Below are 24,606 nucleotides of genomic sequence, written 5' to 3'. Positions count from 1 at the left end.
TGTTTAAATAGTGGTTTTGTTGGGGCTAGATAAGAAGAGTTGGTGGCAATTCTTACAAAGGATTTCTGACATCTATGAATTGCTTGTAAATAAGAAGAGTAGGTGCTGGCCCAAATTATTGCAGTATGAGATATGAGAATAGATTAAACTGTAATACAAGGTTAGAAGTGTACTTTTTTTCAAATGTTGTTTTACCTTTTTATAATGCCTAAAGATTTTGAAACCTTTTTACAAACAAATTCACAATGATTCTTAAAGCAAAGTTTTTTCGTTGATGTTGGTATTTGGAGGACGATATATACAACCTATAATCACTTTTTTTTTCTCTTTCAGGACAACAGTTTGAACCTCTAGAAAAACAGCTTCACTGTTGCAGTCTTGAAACTTCACTTCAAGATCAGTTCTTTGTTTAAAATCAAGACCCTTATGAACATATAGAGAAACTCCACCACCTCTACTTCCTCTACATCTGTGTGTGGCTGAATAGCCAGCAATTTCAAATAGGGAGTTAATATCCTCTGTGAGCCATGTTTCAGTTAATGCAATAATTGAGAAGACGTGATTTAATGATGAAAGATAATGATAGAAATTGTCATAATTTTTAGGGAGACTTCTTATATTCAGATGTAGAGTAGAAAAGATGTTGGATTCTCTGTAGGTTGAAATAAAAGAATTAAAATGTTTTTCTGAGAAATAATCACAAGAAGATGAGCAATGAGCTGTATCATACAAATCAGCATTTATGGATACATTATTTAAAGGCAAAAATAAATCAGGATTAAATAAATCATTGTAGACCTTATCATCATTTTGAAGCTGCTGTAAATTAAGATCATGATTAGTTAGGACATTAGCCAGGGCATAATTTGAGTTATTTCCCCTTTCATCATAGGAACACTGGGCTTGTTTAGCCATAAATTATTTAAAACAGGTGGATACATGGTTTACAAAAACCTTGGGTGACATATTACTACCACTAATTATTTTGCTTTTCTCTCCTGGGCTGTACAATGAGTCTGTCATATTTAAGATAGGCCCATTCTCCTCTTGCTCTTGCAGCTCTCGATTGATTAATCGATCATTAAGAATTTAATCGATGACGTTATTTTTTTATCGATAAAACTAATGCAGGTTCTATTGCGTAGTGTGAGTCTTGAGGAATGCAATGAATGTCGCTATGTGGCAGCAATCCAACATATCACATGGGGCAATGTTTGAAAAAAATGCCACAGGAGTTTCCGTGTATTTCAAAAGTAAGGTTAATCATGAAAAGTTCACGGCGAAGTGTGTCGTGGGACCATTTTGATTTTAAAAAATGACTTAGTTCACTGCCAACACTGCGAAGCTGTGTGTAAGTACAACTCGTCCACGACTCAAAATGATGTACCACTTGAACGACGCGTATCCGACACTGGTTAGTGGTGGTGCATCCTGCTCTCAGTCTCAAACTAGCATAAACTCGGTGTTAGCATGGACACGGAGGAGCTGTAAAAGTTGCTCTTACCACAGACTGCTGGACCGCTTTAACAGCTGAGAGCTACATCACCATCACCTGCCGCTACATCAGCGATGACTGGCAAATGAACTCAGCGGTCCTGCTCACAGAAAGCCTTCCAGGCCGGCATACGGCTGACAACCTCGCTGAGAAAATAAATGAAGCTGTAGAGCAATGGGGACTTGAAGACCGCGTTATTGCACGCTTTGCTGCCAACAGTCCCACCAGAGTGAACTGGATTTCCGTTGCCTGCTTTACACACACACTCCAGTTGGCCATAAATGACGGATTTGCACTGTATCTATATCGGGTAATATCAGCGGCTAGCGGCTTTTGAATATAGCCTACAAATAGTGAATTTTAATATAAAAATATTAATGATTAATCGAAAATCGATCGTTAATTCTCCCGACGATCGATCAAGACAATTTAATCGAATGCCCATCCCTAGTTCACACTCTCCAAAGAGCAGACGCCCTCCCTTTGCCTTTTGTTTACCTTTTGTTTGAATCTGCCCTTCCTTGTTCTTTGTTCTTACTGTATAAAATGTGACTGTTTCAGTTGCTCTGGTTCCACTCAGCGGCTCAGATCCGCTCTGTGCCCGTCAATCCATCAGTTTACTGGTATTCTTTGAATAAAACACATCACTGCAGAAAACTGCTCAATAGGACTTGAATGATTTCTTCAACAGTGGCAAGACAGATCTATTGTTTTTAACACACATGTTAGAGACAGATGGACAGATGCTATGCAGCTGACAACTGGGCACCTGTTAGCTTCAGGTAGCGCTGGAAGCTGCAGACTCTGGCTGGGTGCCACATGTTCACGGTTGTTTCTATTCACGCTTTGTGAATAGACACAATTTAGAGTTAACAACCCTGCAGTCTAACAAGCGCGAGTAATGCAGCGCAAATATTTTCTTTGCGCCTTGTCTGAATGCAGCATGAAATCTTTATTGTGGCCTCAAGAAATTTTAAATTGGAGGTTATCAAGGAGCATGAAGCGTCAACATGTAGGTGCAGAAAGACACCTATAGGAGAGAGGAGGAGGGCTCATTTTGAATCAACATTTAACTTGTGATTTAATTGTTGTTGATTTCTTTTTATTTACAGAGACAAATGTAGAATTTTCAGATGTACATTTCCAACACAGTATTACACTTTCACACTGTTTGAATTCATCAATATTTGTCATTTCTCATGATGTTCAGTGGAACAATGTGGGGTTACCTGTCCGCTCCAGTATTTGGCTAAATATCATCCTGATTTGAACGTTTTTCTGTCGGCCTAACATTTGTCTTTTTGTCTCCTGTGTCCTGCAGATGTCCAGCAGCTGTTGTTTGGTCAGAAAAAGGTTTCTCCCGAGCAGCAGGAGTGGAGCTCCAGTCTGGACCAGCAGGATCCAGAGCCCCCACACATTAAAGATGAACAGGAGGAACTGTGGACTAATCAGGAGGAAGCTGATATCACTGACTTCACATTCACTCTTGTTCCTGTGAAGAATGAAGATGATGATGAAGAGAAACCTCAGTCCTCACAGCTTCATCAAAGACAAACTGAACAGATGGAAACAGAAGCTGACAGACAGGACTGTTGTGGACCAGAACCAGGCAGGAACTCAGTTCCAGATAGACATTTACAATCAGGGACCGAAGACAGGACAGGAGACTCTCCTGAACCTCAAGCTATAGACTCTCCTGAACCTGAGGCTGAAGACTCTCCTGAACCTCAGGCTGAAGACTCTCCTGAACCTGAGGCTGAAGGCTCTCCTGAACCTCAGGCTGAAGACTCTACTGAACCTCAGCCTGAAGACTCTCCTGAACCTGAGACTGAAGACTCTCCTGAACCTGAGACTGAAGGCTCTACTGAACCTGAGGCTGAAGACTCTTCTGAACCTGAGGCTGAAGACTCTACTGAACCTGAGGCTGAAGACTCTACTGAACCTGAGGCTAAAGAGTCTCCTGAACCTGAGACTGAAGACTCTGCTGAACCTGAGACTGAAGGCTCTGCTGAACCTGAGACTGAAGGCTCTACTGAACCTCAGCCTGAAGACTCTCCTGAACCTGAGACTGAAGACTCTACTGAACCTCAGCCTGAAGACTCTCCTGAACCTGAGAGTGAAGATTCTCCTGAACCTGAGACTGAAGACTCTCCTGATCCTGAGACTGAAGACTCTCCTGATCCTGAGACTGAAGACTCTCCTGAACCTCAGGCTGAAGTTAATGATGATGTTTGGAGTGAGACCAAAGAAGCTCAGTCAAGTTTAAACTCTCAGAAAAACATTGAAGTCCCTATAAGTGGTGTAGGATGTGGTACTGACAAGGAACAGTTTACTTCCTCTGACTGTGGTGAAAGATCTAGCAAAAACTCAAAACTGAGGAGTTTTAACAGGATTAAGACAGGAGAGAAACCATTTAGTTGTTGCGAATGTGGTAAAAGATTCATCCAACAGCAAAATCTTATCACACACACAAAGATTCACACAGGAGAGAAACCGTTCAGTTGTGGTGAATGTGGTAAAAGATTCACCCGAAAGCAACATCTTATCACACACACAAAGATTCACACAGGAGAGAAACCGTTCAGTTGTGGTGAATGTGGTAAAAGATTCAGCAAACGGCAAAATCTTATCACACACACAAAGATTCATACAGGAGAGAAACCATTTAGTTGTTGTGAATGTGGTAAAAGATTCAACTACCAGCACGTTCTTACTAGACACACAAAGATCCACACAGGAGAGAAACCATTCAGTTGTGGTGAATGTGGTAAAAGATTCATCCTAAAGCAAGATCTTATCAGACACACAAGGATTCATACAGGAGAGAAACCGTTCAGTTGCGGTGAATGTGGTAAAAGATTCATCCGTAAGCAAGATCTTATCACACACACGGATTCACACAGGAGAGAAACCGTTCAGTTGTTGTGAATGTGGTAAAAGATTTGCCCGACAGCAAAATCTTATCACACACACAAAGATTCACACAGGAGAGAAACCGTTCAATTGTCTTGAATGTGGTAAAAATTTTGTCCGCAAGCACAGTCTTATCAGACACACAAGGATTCACACAGGAGAGAAACCATTTAGTTGTGGTGAATGTGGTAAAAGATTTACCCAACAGCAACATGTTATCACACACATCAGGACTCACAAAGGATAGACATCACAAAGTTGTGGTGAATGTGGTAAAAGATTCAGCTGACAGCAACATCTTATCACACACATCAGGATTCACAGAAGAGAAAAACATTTCTTTGCTCTGAATATGGTAAATAATTAAATAATAAATTTAGACTTAAGAGAAGTATGACCTGACACATTGCAGTGCACACAGGAGAGAAATACTATATTCACTTGGCGTGGCACGTTAAATAAACACAAGTGTGATCATTGTAACACGTCACAGCTTCATCACAACCAAACTTAGAGGTTCAGCTGAACAGATGGAAACAGAAGCTGATGGAGGCCTGAGGAGAACCAGAACCAGCCAGAATCTCAGATCCAGATAGACATTTACCAGAGTCTGAAGACAGGACTGAAGACTCCAGAGACTCAGACTGAAGACTGTGATGAGACCAGTGAAAACAACACAGTTCAGCACTTTCCTACAAGATAATTACAAATCTGTCTGTAGAGTTGAACATGTTGTCTGAATACTGACACAGTAGGAAGTTGGATATTGTTGTTCCACGAGAAGCAAACATGTTTCCAGTTACTGCGTATTGAAAAAGTATTTTTAGATCCAAACTGAAAGCGGGAAGTCTGAATCAAGACTCCAAAAGTGTTCAACCAAAACTGTGTGAGTCAAATGTTAAATGTTCTCATGGTTATTTTTGTGTTTTGTTTAGTGTTTGTGTTGTTGAGGAAACGGAATGTGTTCAATTTAAACATGTTGAAATTGTGTTTGGATGTAAATCAGAGGTCCTGTTGTGGTGACAGTTCATCCCATATTAAATTCACAAACAAGCAAATGACTTTCTTGTGTTCAAGCATTTGTAATTCTGAAGATTCCTCTGAGCTGAAAGACACCTGTGAATGAACTTTATCTGTCTTTCTTTAATCAACAAACACTGTGACGATTCGATCCCGTCCTCAGACCTCTGAACTCTTCTTCTATCCTGTCTTTCCAGCAGAGGTTTCAGGGACTCTGTGTGTCTTTTGTCAGATCAGTTGAGCATCCTATTCGTGACATCTGTGTTGTGTCGACAGTTTGTCTAATAAAGAATTCACAAACAACAGAATGTCTTTCTGGTGTTTATTCAATGATTTGTTAGCGGACACAGCACAGAGTGTTTTTATGTAAGGAGCGTTTACTTGTCTGAGCTTTTGTGAAGTTTAAGGGGAATTCTGGATCTTTTTAACCTGGAACTATATTTACATGTTTGATATGCAAATGATGTATACTTCATGAATGTTTTGGATCTGTCCAGTTGATCTCCTCAGCTGGCAGCCATGACACAACTGCAACATGATCCTTATGGGCAACTCCGACCGTCAAACTTCAGTCCACTAGAAGTGTTTTTTGTCTGTGACAGGCTGAGGTTGTTATTCTCAGAGTCTGACAGAAAATATTCCTACAGAGACCATTTTGTTAAATAATAAGATTAGTTTTGTATCCAGAAACACAAGTACTGTTCAAGAAGTCTCTCTCTGAAATCTGGTGAGATGTCACCTTTTGATCCTCAGAATCAGTTAAATATTGAAACATGACTTTGGAAATCCTCGTGGTAAGTCTGTTAGAGGGAGTATTTGTTACTACATAAAAAATACTGATGCAATCAAATCAATTTTGTTGGTAATCTTTGACATATCCAAGACTCCAATCACCACCAAAGCCCCATAAGGCTACTACTTATTATATAGAAAATAATACATTTTTTGTGTTTTTTAAAAAAAATATAATTGATAATTCAAATAATCAAACTGGCATTTAAAGGGTTAAAATCCTGAAAATTATTAAATATTTGATCATTTTGATCAGGGAACAAGTTGGTTAAGGGATTCAAGCAAAAAAAAAAGCAGAAAAAAATATTGATGTATGAGGATTTTATGGCAGATTTTGTGCGTGTACATTTTTGCCACGAAGGTGGTTAGAGGAAGTTTTTTTAAGGAAGGCACAAGGGTTAAACCATGATGACTTATCTGAGATTTTTACACAGAGTCATTAAAACGAGCTCCATGTTAAACAACATAAAAGTGATGACCACATTATTGTATCAATACTTTACATCTTTGTTGGAGACTCCAAAAATGTAACGTTACAACCAATAACGTTTTCACTAGGGTAACTGACGCTGTGCAACAAACTCCATTCAAAAATCTGCTGATTTAACACCATGATCATCTCAAACAGCTGTCTGCTGAGTCTGAACTCTATGAATCTGATTCAATCACTTTTAAACTTCACAGCGACGAGGACAGATACTCTGAGCCTCGGACAGAGGTGAAAAGTAACTAAGTACATCTTTGTACTACTTTACTGGAGTTACTTTGAGCCAACTTCAGTTGTTTTGCAGTCATGTTAATAGAACAAAATATCATCAACACTTAAAGTAATATTCATTTCAACAGAATGCTGGTGTGATTATCTAGTTTTAATTGAACCTCCTGTCTTGTTTCTGGTTCTGATCCAGATGAGGAGTTTCCTGTCTAGAAGAACTGAAGAGCACAAATCTGAGCCCAGTACGTCTTTAAATCCACTTTTACATTTTCTGCTTCATGATGCTTCAAACTTGTTTAAAACTTTATCGAACATCTTCCAATAACAACACGATAACACAAAAACTGCTGACTGTGAACCATTCACACCTTCATCTCTGATCCAGAGGAACCTGTGTGTGAGGAAGAGGAGGCTGGAGGACAGGAACTCCCCAAGGATGAAGAGCAACCAACACGTATGTCCAGTACAAGAACTTTTGACAATGATGGTGATTTTTGCAGTGAGGTCTTAGTCGTTGCAAAATCAAGATGTAATCTTTTTGTTTCTGTTTCGCTCAGATGTGGGGTGGAGATGAAGCAGCACAGAGCACCAGTCTCCATCAGAACCCGAAGAACCGGAATCAGCAGACACCAAAAGCAAGGTTCAGATACGATGTGATGTCACCACTCAGAGAGGTTTGGGTCACACAGAACGACTCTAATGGTCCTCCTTTGTTGGATTTCTTTCTTACAGAGGTCGGTCTGTGAAGATGAAGTGCAGTAGGAATGATCCGCTAAACCTCCGTGTCAGTCTCCTGAAGGACTCCCACTCCAAAGTGCTCAAAAGAAGCGGTAAGAGTCCAACAGAACCCTGGTATGACCCGCCAGGATATCTGGAGGAATCTCTTAGGGCACCGACCCGTGTTGGAAAATAAAAAGACCAAACGATGTCCTTATTATTTGGAAGTGAGGTTAGAATGTGTGTTCCCTTCAGCTTTTTGATGAACTTGTGTAAGTGCTCATGTGTCCGGTGAAGGACCTGACGTGTCCTCGGCGCCTGCAGGAGTCCGACTTCCTGGACCTGCTGAGGTCCACCTTCCCTCAGCTGACCGGAGGGTTTGACGTCTTCACAGTCGACTCCAACAGGAGACTGATGCCTCTGAAACTACAGACACTGACACCAGAGGAGATCCAGCGGTCCATCAGATCCACAGGGAAAAGAAGATCAGCGCTGTATATCAGAGTTAAGGTACATCCAATTATTGATATATCATCCTGGACAGAACACCTCTGCCAAGACCCAACAGACCCCTTTAATTCATCAAGCCTGATCCAGTATCAAGCTATGATGGTTCCGATTCAGTCTGAATCTGAAACCTCACATAACTGCTTAACTACAGTCTGAACTCACCAGTAGATACCAGACACCTGAACACCTGATGTTTGGTTTTTCATCAGCGTGCATTAGTCCCTGAGAAATCCACAAATCTTGCAACGTTGAAGTGGGAAAAAGTTCTGTTCCCTTTTCTCAAGATCCACACTAAAAATTAATCTGGTCTGTTCTGGGCCGAGACCCGTCCTCCACCCATGTATGGTGGAAGTCTGTTCTGTAGTTTTTCTGTAATTATAAACCAGCGACCAAAAAAACAACCAACTACAAAACAACCAACCAACAAAACAACAAACCAAATAAAACAACAAACAAAACAACCAACCAACAACAAAACAACCAACCAACAAAACAACTAACCAACAAAACAACCAACCAACAAAACAACCAACAAAACAAAAAAACAACCAACCAACAAATTAACATGAGAGTAGCAATTTAACTGTTGTCTTTTCTTCCAGAGAGCAAAGACAACCAGCCCAGAACAACTTCTTCCTCCAGAGACAACAGACGAGAACACCGCCAATACAAGCCGAGATGATAACAGAACTCATGCGAGGTGAGACCAGACCAGACAGAGAGGACGATGTGTTCAGGAGCTGGACGTCAGCAAGCTCCGTTCAGCTCAGTGTTTCAGTAACAAGAGTTAAATAAATGACACTGTCTGTTTTCTACCTTCAGTTCCGACCACAGTCCTGTTGAAAAAGTGGAGAGCAACAAAGCAGATCATCAGTCTGGCAACTCAAGATAACAACAACAAGTGAAGGTGGAGGAAGACGGGCAACAATGTGGAGTATCACAGGACTCTAGTGGCTCGTCTTCTGCCCACGCTGCTGCTGAGAGCGAAGGAGAACATGGAGATGATGATGATGAGGAGGTGGAGGTGGGGGAAGAAGACGACGGAGATGATGAATGGGAGCCAGACAAGAATGACAAGGCGCTGAGTGAGGACCAAGCTGAACCGAAACCATCGAAGACGACGAGGAAGCGGCGAGTCAAACATCCAGGATACAAAACAAAGAGACGGAAACAGAAGGGGCCTTGACTGAAAACAGCGACGCTGTTCTGTCCTGTCCTGTAAAGTCTGCCATGCTCTGCACAGATCAAAGAACATGTTGATCAAACACGCCTGGACTCACGTGGACGATCAGGAGAGTCTTTGTGGAGCGTGTGGAGAACGTTCAGAGTCTGCAGACGAGCTGAGACGTCATCTTCAAGCTCACCTGAAGACACACAGCTGTGACATCTGTGGAAAGTCTTTTCTCACTGCTGCTAGTCGACGTAGCCATGCTGCGCTACACACCGGAGAGCGACCGTATAAATGTGAAATATGCTATAAAACATACACGTGCTTGTCTGGTTTGAGAAATCACCTGTGGCAACATGTGGACGTGAAACCGCACAAATGTGGCGTCTGTGATCAGTCCTTTGCTTTCAAACAGCAGCTGAGGATCCACAGCAGCTGTCACACCAGTAAGAAGCTCTACTGCTGCAATATTTGCGGGAAATCCATCGCCAACTTCCGAGCGCTGTCCTGACACAAGTTGTTGCACGTGGGGATAAAACATTTCTGCCGCCAGATTGTAGAACTTCTGTAAAACTGAAACTGCACGAGAAAATTCACTCAGAGCGAGACAAAGCGTTTCTCTGTGACGTTTGCTGCAAAACGTTCTACACGATAGGTGAGCTGAAGGTTCACCTGAGAACACACACCAAGGTGACGATCACCTGCACCAAGTGCAGCAAGGGACTGTCATCTAAAGAAGCTCTGAACAGACAAATGATCATTCACGCCACGGAGAGGCCGTACCAGTGCTCAGAGTGCGGCCTGCGCTTCAAACGCATAGGCAACCTCACCGCACACATGAAAATCCACACGGGACCTCACAGACTGCAGTGGAATGTTTGAGGCCTCATTGTTATAGTTGTACTGTAAAGAATTTACTTCAGCTGTTGTTTATTAAATTCGGAGCGTTTCTGCCTAAAATAACTAGACTTGTTCCTGGAATCATAACTGATAGATAAAGCTGCAACAGAAACAAAACACTGAAGGTAGGTAAGGTAAGATGCCCCGGACTATGTGCTGAGACCCTATTTGTACTGTTGCTGAAGTTTGGTGCTGTTCTGAGCATTATTTGTGGCTTTTTGGTGGCGGTTTATATTTGGATCCATTTACTGCAGTGTATTGTTGTCGTGCGGTCGTTTCTGAGGATGCTAAAGCTACTTGAGCTAGCGCTCTGCAAACTTTTATCTCTCGAGGGGGGGTCCCACTCGGTGTCATGATGTGTTAAAACATGGATTAAAGTTACACCGGAATATCCCTTTAAAGCAAATATTGGATTAATTTCCTTTTTCTGTTATTCTATGATATTTTATCTGTTTGAGCTTCTAACAGGTCGTCAGTTCATCTGAAGCCAGCGAGGAAAATCATTCTCTAAAAACTCACTTTAAAACTCTGATAAACATCTGAATGTAAGCACTTAGCACTTTATATTAAAAGATTCCTGTCAAACAATCAGAGTTCATCACTGATGTTCTCATAAACAACCACCAGAGGGCGACATGAGCTCTGCTAAGGTTTAATTTTCAGAACTGTACTAAATACACTTCTGAGGTATTTGTACTTGAATGAGTATTTCCATTTCTTCAAATATGTACTTTTTACTCCGCTACATTTATTTAAAACACTGTTTTAGTTACTAGTTACTTTACAGATTACATGCTGCCTCAGAGCTGAATCACCGCTCTTTTACATTCATTTATTTGATGAACAATCTGATTAAAAACAATTCTTATTCATACACATAATCCGAAAAGTGTTGAATATACTTAAGTATTCAGTGACAGAGTGGTGAGGGAAGGTGACAGTCTCAGTGTTATAAACTCAGTTATCAGTCTGGTTTTCTGCACTACGTCCCTGACTGACTACATTAACTAGGCCGGTAGAGTCCATACCAGCACTGACTGTATAACTAGCAGACTCTTTAGTCACCTGCGACCTGCATAGTGCTACATCTCTCGTGTCAAACCTTCTCAAACACCTGTCTATGTTGCTGTAGTTCACAGACACGTCTCTCTGATAGAGACACCTGAGACAACTGCAGCACAGTCAGCACAGCCATCATGACACTTGTTTATCAAGGCTGTGTTACTGCGGTGAAAGGCAAAACCAGCAAGCGAGGCTAGGTTGAGGAAAGCTAACCAGGCAGCAACAGACTACCCAGTAACAGAAGAGCTGTTCAACAGCATACGGTATAAAATCTAAAGTTTAATATGGTACAAAACCAGGGGGACTATAAACGACTCAGAAATCCAAAAATAAACAACTTAAACAGAGAGACAAGGAGAGAGACACTGTGAACTACAGCTGTCAAGCTTCTGGAAGTCTCCTGTGGGCTTCACAGGAAGCGCCAAAGGGAAGCAGCGTCTAACATGCGATTTACTGGAAACAGCTCAAAGTGAAGCTTCAAAGTGACGACTGGCTGTGAACTGATGTCCTCCATGTGTTTCTGAAGTGAAGCTCAGGAAAGAGGACTTTGTGCTTGTTGTAGTTGTGACAGGAAGATGAAGATGTTTGTGGTGTTTGTGATCCTCGTGCACGGTAAGATAACCTTCCTCCCTCTGATCTGATCCTCATGTCTGTAATGTGGATCTGTGTCATCTTCACTTCATCAGTGTGTTTTCTTCACAGAAACACATGAAGAACAGATTAAAGGCAGCAGATGTTCACTGTGTCTTTAAACCCTGATGAGTGTAGAAGACTGTACAGTCACACTGTCTTCAGTTATATGGCCTGCTGCAGCAACTGTACGGGACAAAGTCCACACAAATGATCCATTGACACTTGTTTATTAGTTTGGTACTGAAGGTGTGTCATGTTCGATTGCACCACAGAGACGTCAGGTTCTTCTACTCTGGTCCAAACTGAATAAAAAACATTAAAAACTGTGAGTGCTTCATAACACGTGGACACAAAACTCACAAGAAAACTCTGTTAAACTATCAAAAAACTTTATTGTCACAGCATGGGCATGTTAAACCCTGAAGACTAAAATCTCTGAAGTGTTTGTCATCAAGTCTTCATCAGGGAGTCAAACAGATCTCATGGAACAAAAAGCTCTTTTATAGTTGTGACCCACCAACAGGAATCTTCCACCTGATGCTGATTTGTGATCTACGGAGGGTGTAGTTCACAAAAGCTCCAGCAGATGTTAGCGACAACATCGACAAAAGTTACACAGAAGATTCACACAGAGCAACTCAGTGTTGGCAAAAAGCAGCAAAATCAAGTTCCTCATTGAGTTTTGGCTGTTTATAATTTGTTAATCAAAACACTTCCTGTTGGTTAAGTCACCTTCTCGTAGGGAGGATGAGACATGCTCAATGCTAAAGGATTATAATATGGCTGGTTTACTGTCATGGAAGTGCCAAATTCAGATTGCTGGAACACGTCACAGACGTGATGTTGTGTTGCTCATCCATGATCATGTTCTATAAACTATCTCTATGTAAGTCATCGGTGTCTCTGATTCTTCTTCATTTCATCTAAACAGTCAAGCAAGCTGAAGTTTCACAGCACTCTGCAGATTGATGAAGACGTTTGGTTCTTGTACAGAGAATCAGCAGGACTGAAGGTTCAGCTTCCTGTCCGTCAGTCTGAGGCTGCTTCATGCTCACACAAACTGGACCAACAGCTCTGACAAGTATGAGGAAACTGAAGCTCCTCCTCTTTCCTCAGAAGTGATCTGTGGCAGTCTGACTTCATTCCAGAGAGCTGCTTTAACAAACTCTGGAGCTCAACTCTGAACTGACAACAGCAGACGGGTCAACAACAGTCTGAGTCACCAGACTCCATTAACAAATGTCTCAGTTTAGTGAGTTGTTGAGTTCAGAGAGTCTTAAGATATGAACACATGGTGCAGTAAACTTTACCTTAAATGATATTTAAACAGGGAATGAAGGACTTTATTTTGGTCAGAGGACGATTCACATCTAGTCATCAGAATTAATCGGTATTGACATTAAAAGGGATATTGATTGTCCATTAGTCAGTTTTATTTTCATCTGAAGGCCTCTCACACACACACACACGCACACACACACATAAAAAAACAACACACATACACGCCTGTATCGCAAACATGTTGGACCTGTTTGTTCAGGTTCCAACAGCTGATTTACAGGAAACAGCTCACAGTCTAAGTTCAGTTCAGTCCTGGTGTCAGTGGACAGTCAGGTGCAGCAAAGGAACGACTGGCTGTGAACTGATGTCCTCCATGTGTTTCTGAAGTGAAGCTCAGTAAAGAGGACTTTGTGCTTGTTGTAGTTGTGACAGGAAGATGAAGATGTTTGTGGTGTCTGTGATCCTCGTGCACGGTAAGATAACCTTCCTCCCTCTGATCTGATCGTCACCTCGGTCCAACGTCATGTCTTTAATGTGGATCTGTGTCATCTTCACTTCATCAGTGTGTTTCAGCTGCAGGACCATGTTTTCTTCACAGAAACACATGAAGAACAGATGAAAAGCAGCAGATGTTCACTGTGTCTTTAAACCCTGATGAATGTAGAAGACTGTACAGTCACACTGTCCTCACTTCTGTTCTTCAGGATTAGATCCCTGCAGCTCGCTCACATTCTGATGGCTTCTGTTCACAAACGTAATAATGATGCTTTGCTGACAGCAGCGTCACATGTGGATGTAAATGTTGGCCTTCATTCACACAGAGTCTGAGTTGAGCTTTGGCAGCACAGTTTACAGGCTGCACACACTGCAGAGGACCACATTCACTCATGATATGAAATAAGGCTGCTGTCATTGACCCTCTCTGTCTGTGTGACCTCACAGTTTCCCAGCATGCCTCAGCTGTGCAACTGTATGAGGGGGACCCGTTTGTCCTGCTGCCCTGTGAGTCACAGACTTTTGAACTGGACGAGCCCTCAGTGGTGTGGAGCCGCTACGATCTCAATCCTTCAACCGTCCACCAGCGTCAGCAGGAAGGTGATGAACTTAAAAACCAAAACCAGCTTTACAGCAGCCGAACATCCATGAAGACTGACGCTCTGGAAACTGGAGACCTCAGCCTCAATCTGACAAAACTCCACCTCTCTGACAGCGGCTCCTACACCTGCACCGTCAGAGGGTTCAGTATGGGGAGACAGAGAGAACTGAGAGTGACAGACGTACAGCTGCAGGTCAAAGGTCAGCGACTAACCCTAAAACCTCCTGTAGATACAGATCAGAGGTCAGAGGTCAGAGGTCATGTTCTTTATGTTTCTGGCTCCCACAGAACGATTCCCATCCTGGGCCACAGCTCTCCTGGTTCTCCTGGTTGTCCTGGCTGTTGTACTTCTTTTTTCTGGAGCTCTTTATCTACATTTTAGGCAGTATTTCATGTCAGGTATGTCACTACTGCTACACTACCCATCATGCACCTGGGCAGCATTTTTACTCTGGTAGCTCCCTGACTGTCAACAGTGAGGTCTGGGGTTATAAAAGAAGGACGAGATGGTGAGGTCTGTGATAATAAGAGACGGTTAAGCCTGAGACAGTGAGGTCAGCAATTGTAAGAGAATGATGAGAGGGTGAGGTCTGGAATCATAAAAGAAGGACGAGACTGTGAGGTCTGGGATTATGAAATAAGGATAAAACAGTGAGGTCTGGGATTATAAATGAAGGATGAGACGGTGAAGTCTGGAATCATAAAAGAAGGATGAGACCGTGAGGTCTGGGATTATGAAATAAGGATGAGACGGTGAGGTCTGGGATTATAAATGAAGGATGAGACAGTGAGGTCTGGGATTATAAGAGAAGGATGAGATTGTGAGGTCTGGGGTTATAAAAGAAGGATGAGGCAGTGAGGTCCTTCTATCATCATAGTAATGATGGGAATTCTGGCTCTTCTTAGAGAGCCGGTTCTTTCGGCTTCCAATTGGCTCCCCAGATTTTTCTTGTTCAACTTAATTTATTACTAAAAATAATGTAAAATTATGTGTAATTTGAATTACTAATCTACAAAACATACATTATATTAAATGTGTGTTATATAAAGACAGATGCTGCAAACAATACATTTTAAAGTACATATCATTTTGCACAAACTGCCTCATAGAGCTCTGGGTTGTAGGTGGAGGTGGTTGTGGTGATGTAATGTAGATGCTGCAGCAGCAACAGTTGCAGTATACAAACTGGCACCTTCATTAGTAGCAGGCTCACTTGCTTGTCTTTTTTCTTCCTACAGCACTGATGGATGTACATCTCTCGCTCTCTCCCTCCCTCCTGTCTCTCTCTCTCTTTCTCTGTCTCACTCCATTCTGTCTGTCTCATTCTGTCACTCTAAGAGCTGTTTCACTGGCGACCGACACATTACTTAGTCACAGTTCCTGCTGCTGTCTGTTCAGCTGATGTTGTGGTTTGCTGTCCTCTCAGTCTACCAGGTGGAGGTGGATTCAGGGGCGGAGTCTGTCCAGCTGCCCTGCAAAACCATAGTTCAACTGCCTGAAGACGCTAAAGTGGAGTGGAGGGACAGAGACGACAGGAAGGTCCATGTGTATCAGAACGGTTCTGACCAGCCTGAAGAACAGCACAGTGTTTACAGAGGTCGAACAGAGATGAAGAGAAACCTGCTGAAAACCAGAGACCTCAGTCTGACCCTGAAATACCTAACAAACACAGACTGGGACTGTAACACCTACACCTGCACCGTTTACAACAGGGAGGAACACATCCTGATGGAGAAACAAGTGGAGCTGAAGGTCAAAGTCAGTAATGTAGATACAGGTCAGTACTGTAGATACAATCTCTCTCTGTCTCTGTCTCTCTCTTTCTCTTTCTCTCTCTCTCTCTCTCTCTCTCTCTCTCTCTGAGAGTGAGCCTGCACACGGTATGGACGCTGCTGTTTTTTCTAACTTTTTCCTAACTATTTCTTGTCTTTTGTTCTTTTGGTTTAACCTTTACTTTCCTCTTTATTGTGCATGTACAGGTAAGGTTTGCATTTGTTTTTTAGTGGTTAAAGTTTGAAAAAGAGCCGAAAGTCGGCGCCATCTCTGTCCCTCCAACACGACGTGAGGCTGGTCCCTGGGCCTGGTGTGCTGATGGAGGTGGTGCTGCTGGCTGTGGGAGAAGTGGTCGGGCATGATCAGCTGATTTATGCCTCCCACATAAACAAGGCTGTGGTGGGGTATGTGAAACAGGAGTAGTGTGTTTGTAAGTTGGTGGAGAGTGGGGTGGTGATTCAGGATGTGTTTGTTCAGGTGTCTTCTCTGGCGGTGCTGTCCACCAGAGTTACTGTGTCCGGTGTCCCACCGTTCATCCCAAACGAACTGCTGGAGAAAGAGTTGTGGAGGTTTGGGAAGTTTGCCAGTGGGTTTAAGACTGTCGGTTTGGGATGTATAGATCCTAAACTGAAACACGTGATGTCTCTGAGAAGACAGGTGTTTATGTTCCTGGACTCACAGAGCCTGGACGTGTCCTTCAGGGTAAAATATGTGGAAGGGTTTTATATGGTGTATGCCAGTTCTGGACAGATGAAGTGCTTGGAGTGTGGAGATGTTGGCCACAAACGTGTGTTATGTTCGCACAGGCAGCCCGATGCTAACGCCGCAGCTCCGGCTGCAGGGAGCATCGGTGCCGGGAGCACTGATGCACCGCTGGCCGCTGTGTTGGCTCCTGTGTCAGCCCGGTGAGCCGGTGATAAGACACCCATAGCAGCCTCCAATGACGGAGGACCGGGCAGTCAGCTGCCCACTGTGGGAAACCAGGGCGGGTCTGCTTGTGCTGCAGAGGGGGTGGGGTGGGGGCGGCGTGGGGTGGGGTGGGGGGGGGGGGGCGCTCTACCAGTGAGCAGAGCAGGAAGGACACAGAGGAAAAGGTGTTATTCAGTAGTCAGGTGAAGGTGAGGAGGAGGAGGAGGAGGAGGAAGAATCAGACACTGGCCGGCTCCCTGGGACTGATCCAGACCTGAATAATGACCTTTACTCTCCGGAAGAGATCAATGGCTTTCTAGATGAGACTTTTGGTAAGTAAGTTATGGTAAAAGAGTATTTTCAGGACACAAGATAATTTGTGCGTTCAGCTATAATTTTATAAAAACAGGTTGGCTTTGATGCCCTGAACAAAAAGGAACGCTACAAGTTGAAGAAACATGTCACCACACTAAAAAAGACTGCTGCTGTTCTCAGAAAGAGAACGTCAAGTTAACAAAGTCATGCATCACATGTGACCAGGGGCATCAAACTGGGGGGAAAAGTGGGACTGATTACCAGGCCCCAAGGGGGGAGGGGGCCCTTAAAAGGCCTGAAATAAAAATGTTTTTATTTTATTTTTTTATTTCTAAGTAATTAGTGTGATAACTAATAACTAACAGGCTGCCTGAGGCCCCTCTCACTCCTCACAATACATAATGGTTCAGTCCACCCCTGCAGCTACAGGTGCATCTCCAAACAGCTTAAAGGGATAGCTCAACATTTTTGAAAATTGGCCCATTGCCATGATCCCTCTAGTCATAGCAGTAGGTTCATTACCTTTAATTGTCGGCGGAATTTATTGGTTTCCCTCATCAAACTCAGAAAATACACAACCAAAAAACTCCAAAACGCTGTGGTGGACAAGTTGTGACCTGCACATTCACCACACTCTGAGATAATAACAGAACATTACGAGACGGAGTTGTTTTAGAGGTAAAGTCAGACTTTATACCCCAGACACGGCTGCTCGGCGGAGTGATTTCAAAAGCACACGTTTACTGCAGACACTTCCGTCAACAAAACTTGTAAAGAAGCGAAGTGTGATCATGGTGAGTGAAAAACGCAGTAGTCACTTATCAAGTCTGCTTTCTCTGTAATGTTGACTGATGGTATGGCAGTATTGCTCAAGTACACTCAAGGCATTCCTCTGTGTGGCTTCCCGTAGTCCTCTGGTAAAAAGTGGTCGGAGCACACAAACATTTTCCCGACCACTTCTACAGGCGTGTTGGGATCGATGTCCAGCACTGACAGCCATTGTTTCATCCTGTCCTCATCTGTGGTTGGTATGTGGTGAAACTTCACGCTGCTCCATTTTTTCGGCTTGTTACCGCAACATTTTACAATACAAGTGTAAACCATGATTGGATGATGCACAACACTCTGAAAAATTTTCTAAAGATTCTAATATGTCCCGTGATGATAATCCAGTCGAGCCCAGGTAACTACGGCACTGCCTGAGGTGCACACACTCTGTCACTCCGACCAGTGGTTTACTGAAGAAAGTAGTTCCGAGTATTTGCTTAACATCTCGTAACATTCCGTTATTATCTCATAGCGTGGTGAATGTGCAGGTCACAACTTGTCCACCGCAGCATTTTGGAGTTTTTTGGTTGTGTATTTGCTGAGTTTGATGAGGGAAACCAAGAAATTCCATTAGGCTCCGTAGCGTAGCTGCGCCGCTCGGTACTGATCTAAAAGCAGCTTGGGCTGACAATTAAAGGTAACGAACCTACTGCTATGACTAGAGGGATCATGGCAATGGGCCAATTTTCAAAAATGTTGAACTATCCCTTTAAGGAGCTGAGTGGCTGCTGCTCATCAACATGTCTTGTCAACATGAAAGAAAGCAAGGAGAGGAAGACAACTCCTCACACATTTCTTTCAAAAGAAAGGTGAGCACAGTTCACAGCTAACACAGTTTAAGAAGCTAATGTCAGCAGTTGTAAAGATTGAAGGCAGTCAGACAGCATGAATCTAGTTTCTCAGCTTCAGCAGCAGCAGGTTCCTACTTCCTCATCCTCCCCTCATTAAGTGCTGACTGAAAGTTATCATTACAGGTAATCATTTCACGTTGAGGTCATGGACCTCACGGTAAAAACAAATCTAGAGTGATATTTTGCTCCTTTCCCAGTAAGCTAGCATGACATGTTTGCTATCAGCGGATTCATTTCAATTTCAAGATTTCTATGATGCTCATGGCTTAATTAATTTCTCTAATTTTAATCTTAAAAACTGAGCCCGTGGCGGCCTTAAGAAGACAGTAATGTTAATGTCAGTTGATCCACCATCATTTTCAGAGGGTTAAAAGAGAGTTATAAAATAAAAATAGCCTATAATCCATATTTATTTCAGAATGATTTTCATGTATTAAAAACAGTTCTGAAATAAAACGAGCATAATGTATGTGTATATATAATATAGTTCAAATTCAGCTATCACTAAAATAGAGTGTTTGGTCAGTAGTTTGGGACTCTCACCTTCCTGCTTTGTAGTAGGAACAGGGGAGAATATGTCTGCTGCATGCAGACTGTGTGACTCAATACAACTCTCCGTACAATCACAGAAATGTTTATATTTTCCGGTAATCAGAAGATTAAATCGCGACAACCATATAGCCTCATATATCTATTTTTTCACCCCAAATCCAAAGCCATCAGCTGTGAGTCTGCAGTTGTGGGGATAAATTAGAGCTGCATGCAGGACATTAATCAAGTAACTGTCATGTTGTTCTTTTCACAAATATGGGAATAATAGTCCAAAATATCATTAAAATACAGTTTTATATAAGATGGCATTACATTTCTTTGCCAGCCTGTACAAGGGCCCAATTAGATTTCTTTTCATGGGGCCCTAAATCCCTGGTGGCGCCACTGCATGTGACACAAGGAGAGTCAAACATCCAGGTGACAGACCACCTGGTTCAGAGTCAGTAACGACAACACAGTCAGTGCAGCCAGGTTAGACAGAATATGCATCTCTCACAGCCTCAGACCAACACTCCATAACACCAGTAGGTTTTACAGATCATCATCTCATCATGGCCACTTTAATCTCCTCTCAAACAGGAAAAAACATCCTCTTATTGGCATTTTAACAATAAATTACTTCAGGATAAGGTTTTTTGCCAACAGTTTTATTTGTTTTGGAATAACTGGAAAGGAAAGAAAGGGCATTTTGTTTCTTTAGGTCAGTGGTGGGAATTAGGAAAGGCACATGTCAGAAGTACACATCTTACTCCACAGCCTTAAGCAGATTTTTAAAAAAACTACACTGTAAATTTACAGTAATTTACTTGCAGCAGCTTCGCCAGCAAAGTACTGTATTCTTTTTACAGTAATGAACATTTATTTCAGGTAATATACTGTAATTCTAAATTACAGTATATCACCTGAAATAAATGTACAGTTCATTGCTGTATTCTTGTAAATTTACAGCACAATACTGTTTCCAGCTTTGTCAGTAAATTACTGTATATTTACAGTATTTAAGCTGTATTTGAATCTACAGTTTATCCTGTATTTAGAATGTTACTTTAATACTACTACTACTACTACTACTGATAATAATAATAATAATAAAAACAACAATAACAATAATGACAAAGCCTAACAGCCTAGTAATGATAATAGTAGTGATCATGATATTAAACAGTAACAATATAAATGACGAAAAAAATGACAGAAGGGACAATATCAATTATGCAGATTAATTTTCAGGTATTTATCACCAAAAATAATAGTAATAAAATAAAAACATGTCACCAGCACAACAAAAGCAAACATGTAGACCATAACTCTGCCTGTTTTCTTTTCTTTGTGTCATTCTTTCAAAAGACAATTTTTATTTAAATGAAAATGTGTATAGTATTTGGTAACTCACTGTGTCAGTTTGCTTTTTGTAAGAAAGGAACATCAAGCTAATTGGCCCTCATTTATCAAACGTACGTACGGCAGAAAATCGTGCGTACGACCATTTCCACGCAAGCTTCGGCATTTATCAATTTGGACGTGAGCTGAAGTTACGATCCGATCTCATGTCAGGTCTGAGCTTGTGAACACAAATCTGAGTCTGTGGATTTGCGGTGCAGCACAGCAAAATCTGGCTGAAAATGGAGTTATTATAACTAAGGTTCAGGAACAGGACCACGCCAATCCACGCCATGCCATGTGAAGCCATGCCCGTAAGGACGTGCGCTCATCGAGACGTACCCCCACTCTGAGACTCGACCGTCTCCCCCCTTGGTTACTGGATGGCTCGGCAAACCCGCAGCCCCGCTTTTCATCCACCGACCCCGACCCCTTTTCCTCATCCAATCCCCAGTTAAAGTTGCCGTGGTCTTGTTAGTAAACAAACCTCAGCTGTCATTAAGCATAAGCAGTCACATTTTTAGAACAGATTAAAACGGATTCTTAAAACGAATAAAACAAAATACAAAACATTTAATTTGAAAAAAAGCCCACGTTTTTACTGATACCACTTTTTTGTAAAATAAAACATGATAACTAATTAACAGAATACCTAATAACCCCGCTGGCAAACCTGCTACAGAGCAGGAACGCAGATTCAATAGTGCACACACACACGCATGGGTCACAGTGGAGCTGCTTCGGGTTGCTGAAGGGCAGGTGGCTCCGTCTCGGACCAGCAGGGGGAACTCTGCTGTATACCACAGAGAAAGTGTGCCATATTATTTTGGCCTGTTCAGTTTTGCACAACATTGTATTAGTGAACGGAGTGCCTTAGATGTGCCGGCGCTGCTGGGATGCTGATCTCCATCTCGGGAAAAGTTTGTCTTCTTGCCAGTGTTTCTTCTCTCCAAGCAGTGGCGGTTCTAGATCAGTTTTAATAGGGGGGCCAGGTTGGGGCCGGCTTTTTTGTTAGGGGGACACATACAACCCTGAAAAAAAGATAAATCCCTTATTCAGACAAAACAGTGTTTACAATTTCAGCAATTTTGATTGGGTAGTAAACTGCTGAGACATTTTATTTCTGCCTTTCCTTTAAAAAAAAGTCATTGCAAGAAATCTGTCATTGTATTATTGATGCAGACTCCCTGTCGGGGGGGGGGGGGGGTAATCAGCCAAAGTCCCACTTGAAGTCACTGAGTTTCTTGACATGCAGACGAATTGATGTTGCCCTCTTTTTAACCTCTGGTCTTCCCGCTCCTCTAGCTGTGCGCCTTCTCATGGCTTGCTTCTGTGACCCTCTCAGGAATAATGTCAGTGCAGGCTCTGAAAAACAATGCAAAACGACACAAATATTTTTCTTTTAGGTGACCTCATTATATGACAGAGACATATCAAAAGCAAAAATTACAGTAAATTCCTGTAAATAATGGTACTCTCTTAAAGTGCTATAATCACATTCTTTTTTTCCCCCAGATTGCCTTTCAGTTTACAGTATGATACTGTAAGCGGTAATACAGCATAATACTGTTGAAATTTTACTGTAAATTTACATCAAAGTCTTACAGTGTAGAAGAGGAAATAAGGCAGTGTGAGAAACACAAAGATGTTCAGTCAAACAAAGACATGTTGGGGAAAAAAAAGAGGCTTGAGTGTTTTGTTACAGGAGAGAGTGAAGGGGGCACTCATAAGATCCCACTTCATCGGACTCAAGGACATGGATGCTCCAACTGCCTTCTTTTTTAATCTAGAAAAGAAGGAGGCGAGGAAAAGATTCATGGCTTGTCTGCGTCTTTCTGATGGGAGGATACACAACAGACCCAGCAGAAATGAGACAACGTGCTGTGGATTATTATTCCTCTCTGTTTGGGGTTGAGGGATGTGACCAGGGCTGTGATGCATAGATTTTACAGGGGCTTCCTCAGCTCAACGATGAAGAGAAGACTGACATGGATAGAGAGCTGAGCCTAGAGGAGCTGACCACATCGGCGCAGCAGATGGCTAAAGGATGAGCTCCAGGATTAGACAGGCTGTCTGCTGATTTTTACCAGCAGTTCTGGGGCGTCCTTGGTTCAGATCTTCATTCTGTCTTTTTAGAGTGAGAGGGGAGCTGCCTGTCTTGTGCCAGAGTGCTGTTGTCGCTCTACTACCAAAGAAAGGAGACCTGGCCACATTAAAAAACTGGAGGCCTGTGGCACTTCTGTGCACAGACTACAAAATACTGTCCAGAGCCCTGTCTAACAGGCTCAAACTAAATATGGACCTGATGGTGCACATGGACCAGAGCTATTGTATCCCTGGGAGAACAATAATGGACAATTTTTTCCTGTTGAGGGATGTGAGTAAACGTACACAGGTCCAGAGGGAATAAGGCAGGGCTGTCCTCTCTCTGGTCAGTTATACAGTTTGGCTATTGAACCTTTGCTTAATAACATAAGAAACAAACTTAAAGGTTTCCACCTGCCCAACAGCTCACTCAGCCTGCCTTTTACAGTGGCTGCTCATGCAGATGACATAAACATTTTCATAACTGGACAAGCTGATGTGAGCTTGTTGAGAGAAAGCCTTGGACTGTACCAAAGAGCCTCCTCGGCTCAGGTTAACTGGGCTAAATGTGAGGCTCTGTACTGTGGCTCTTTAAACATAAACATGATGCCTGTTCTTCCATCAGGACTTCAATGGAAGAGGAATGGGATGAAGGTTCTCGGGGAGTATCTGGGAGATCAGGATTTCCAACAACAGAACTGGGAGGGTGTAGTGGCGAAGGTGTGTGCTATGTTGTCTAAATAGCATTGGCTGCTGCCTTAGCTGTCATACAGGGGACAAGTTTTGGTTATTAATAACTCACCTCGACACTGTGGCTTAGGTTAAAAGTTTTATCTCCACCAGGGAGCCTGATAGATGACATCCAAAAGCATCTGGTGGATTTCTTCTGGACTGGGCAGCACTGGATCAGGGCTGCAGCTCTTTATCTTCCAGTGGAGGAAGGAGGACAGGGACTGGTGGCTATAAGAGCAAAACTGATGTCCTTCAGACTGCAGACTGTCCAGAGGCTGCTGTACTAGTGTGGTCTGTGATGGCAGGAGACTGCGGAGCAGCTACTAAAGAGAGTAAGAATACAGCAAACAGCTGTTCCTGGTCCAGCTGGATGAGGTGGACCTTACCAGCCTGACAACGTTTTACACCTCAGTCCTGGAAGCATGTAAGGGTCTGAAACACACCAGGGACTCTGCTGCTTCACCTGGTAGGTGGCTCTTGGAGGAACCATACTACACAATAACTTTATAGCATCCCATATACTGTCATCCACCAGTCTGTGCTGTGCTCTGCAAAGAGCTGGATGTCTCAAACTGGGACATCTGAAGCACAATGCAGGGACATCTCTCGAGGGTTTAGCTCCGAGGATGGACATCAGGTCCACTAGGACCCTGGACAGACTGGTAAAGGAGGTCTGTGCTTTGAATCCAGGGGCTGTGGACATCATGGAGCTGCTGCTGTTATACACTGAAGTCCTAAAGAGCTGGTGGAGGCTAAGGCATGTTGGAGAAGGGGGAGTGGGGCCAGGACCGTGGGTATGGGAGGAGCCCATCATCCAAAACTCTTTCATCCAACTTGGCAGCACCTACTCTGGGACCCTGGGGAACTGCTTTGTGAGG

The 24,606-nt window shown here is 42.8% G+C and overlaps 1 protein-coding gene and 1 pseudogene across 1 annotated transcript; both read left to right on the top strand.

The window, feature by feature from the left end:
* The first annotated feature begins 3,058 nt into the window (after window positions 1-3,058).
* LOC115577823 (zinc finger protein OZF-like) lies at window positions 3,059-5,694 on the top strand (annotated as a pseudogene).
* A 507-nt stretch (window positions 5,695-6,201) lies between these two features.
* Window positions 6,202-9,324, top strand: LOC115577822 (uncharacterized). The gene is made up of 7 exons (XM_030410701.1): window positions 6,202-6,222; window positions 7,321-7,389; window positions 7,493-7,575; window positions 7,668-7,765; window positions 7,930-8,156; window positions 8,765-8,862; window positions 8,985-9,324. The coding sequence occupies exons 1-7, from the start codon at window positions 6,202-6,204 to the stop codon at window positions 9,052-9,054; spliced, it is 666 nt and encodes a 221-aa protein (XP_030266561.1). The 3' UTR covers window positions 9,055-9,324.
* The last annotated feature ends 15,282 nt before the right edge of the window (window positions 9,325-24,606 follow it).

The sequence above is a fragment of the Sparus aurata genome, unplaced genomic scaffold (genome assembly GCF_900880675.1).
Source record: "Sparus aurata unplaced genomic scaffold, fSpaAur1.1, whole genome shotgun sequence".
Classification (NCBI taxonomy): Eukaryota; Metazoa; Chordata; class Actinopteri; order Spariformes; family Sparidae; genus Sparus; species Sparus aurata.
Note: the sequence above shows the minus strand (reverse complement) of the source record. Positions and strands in the feature narration are given on the sequence as shown.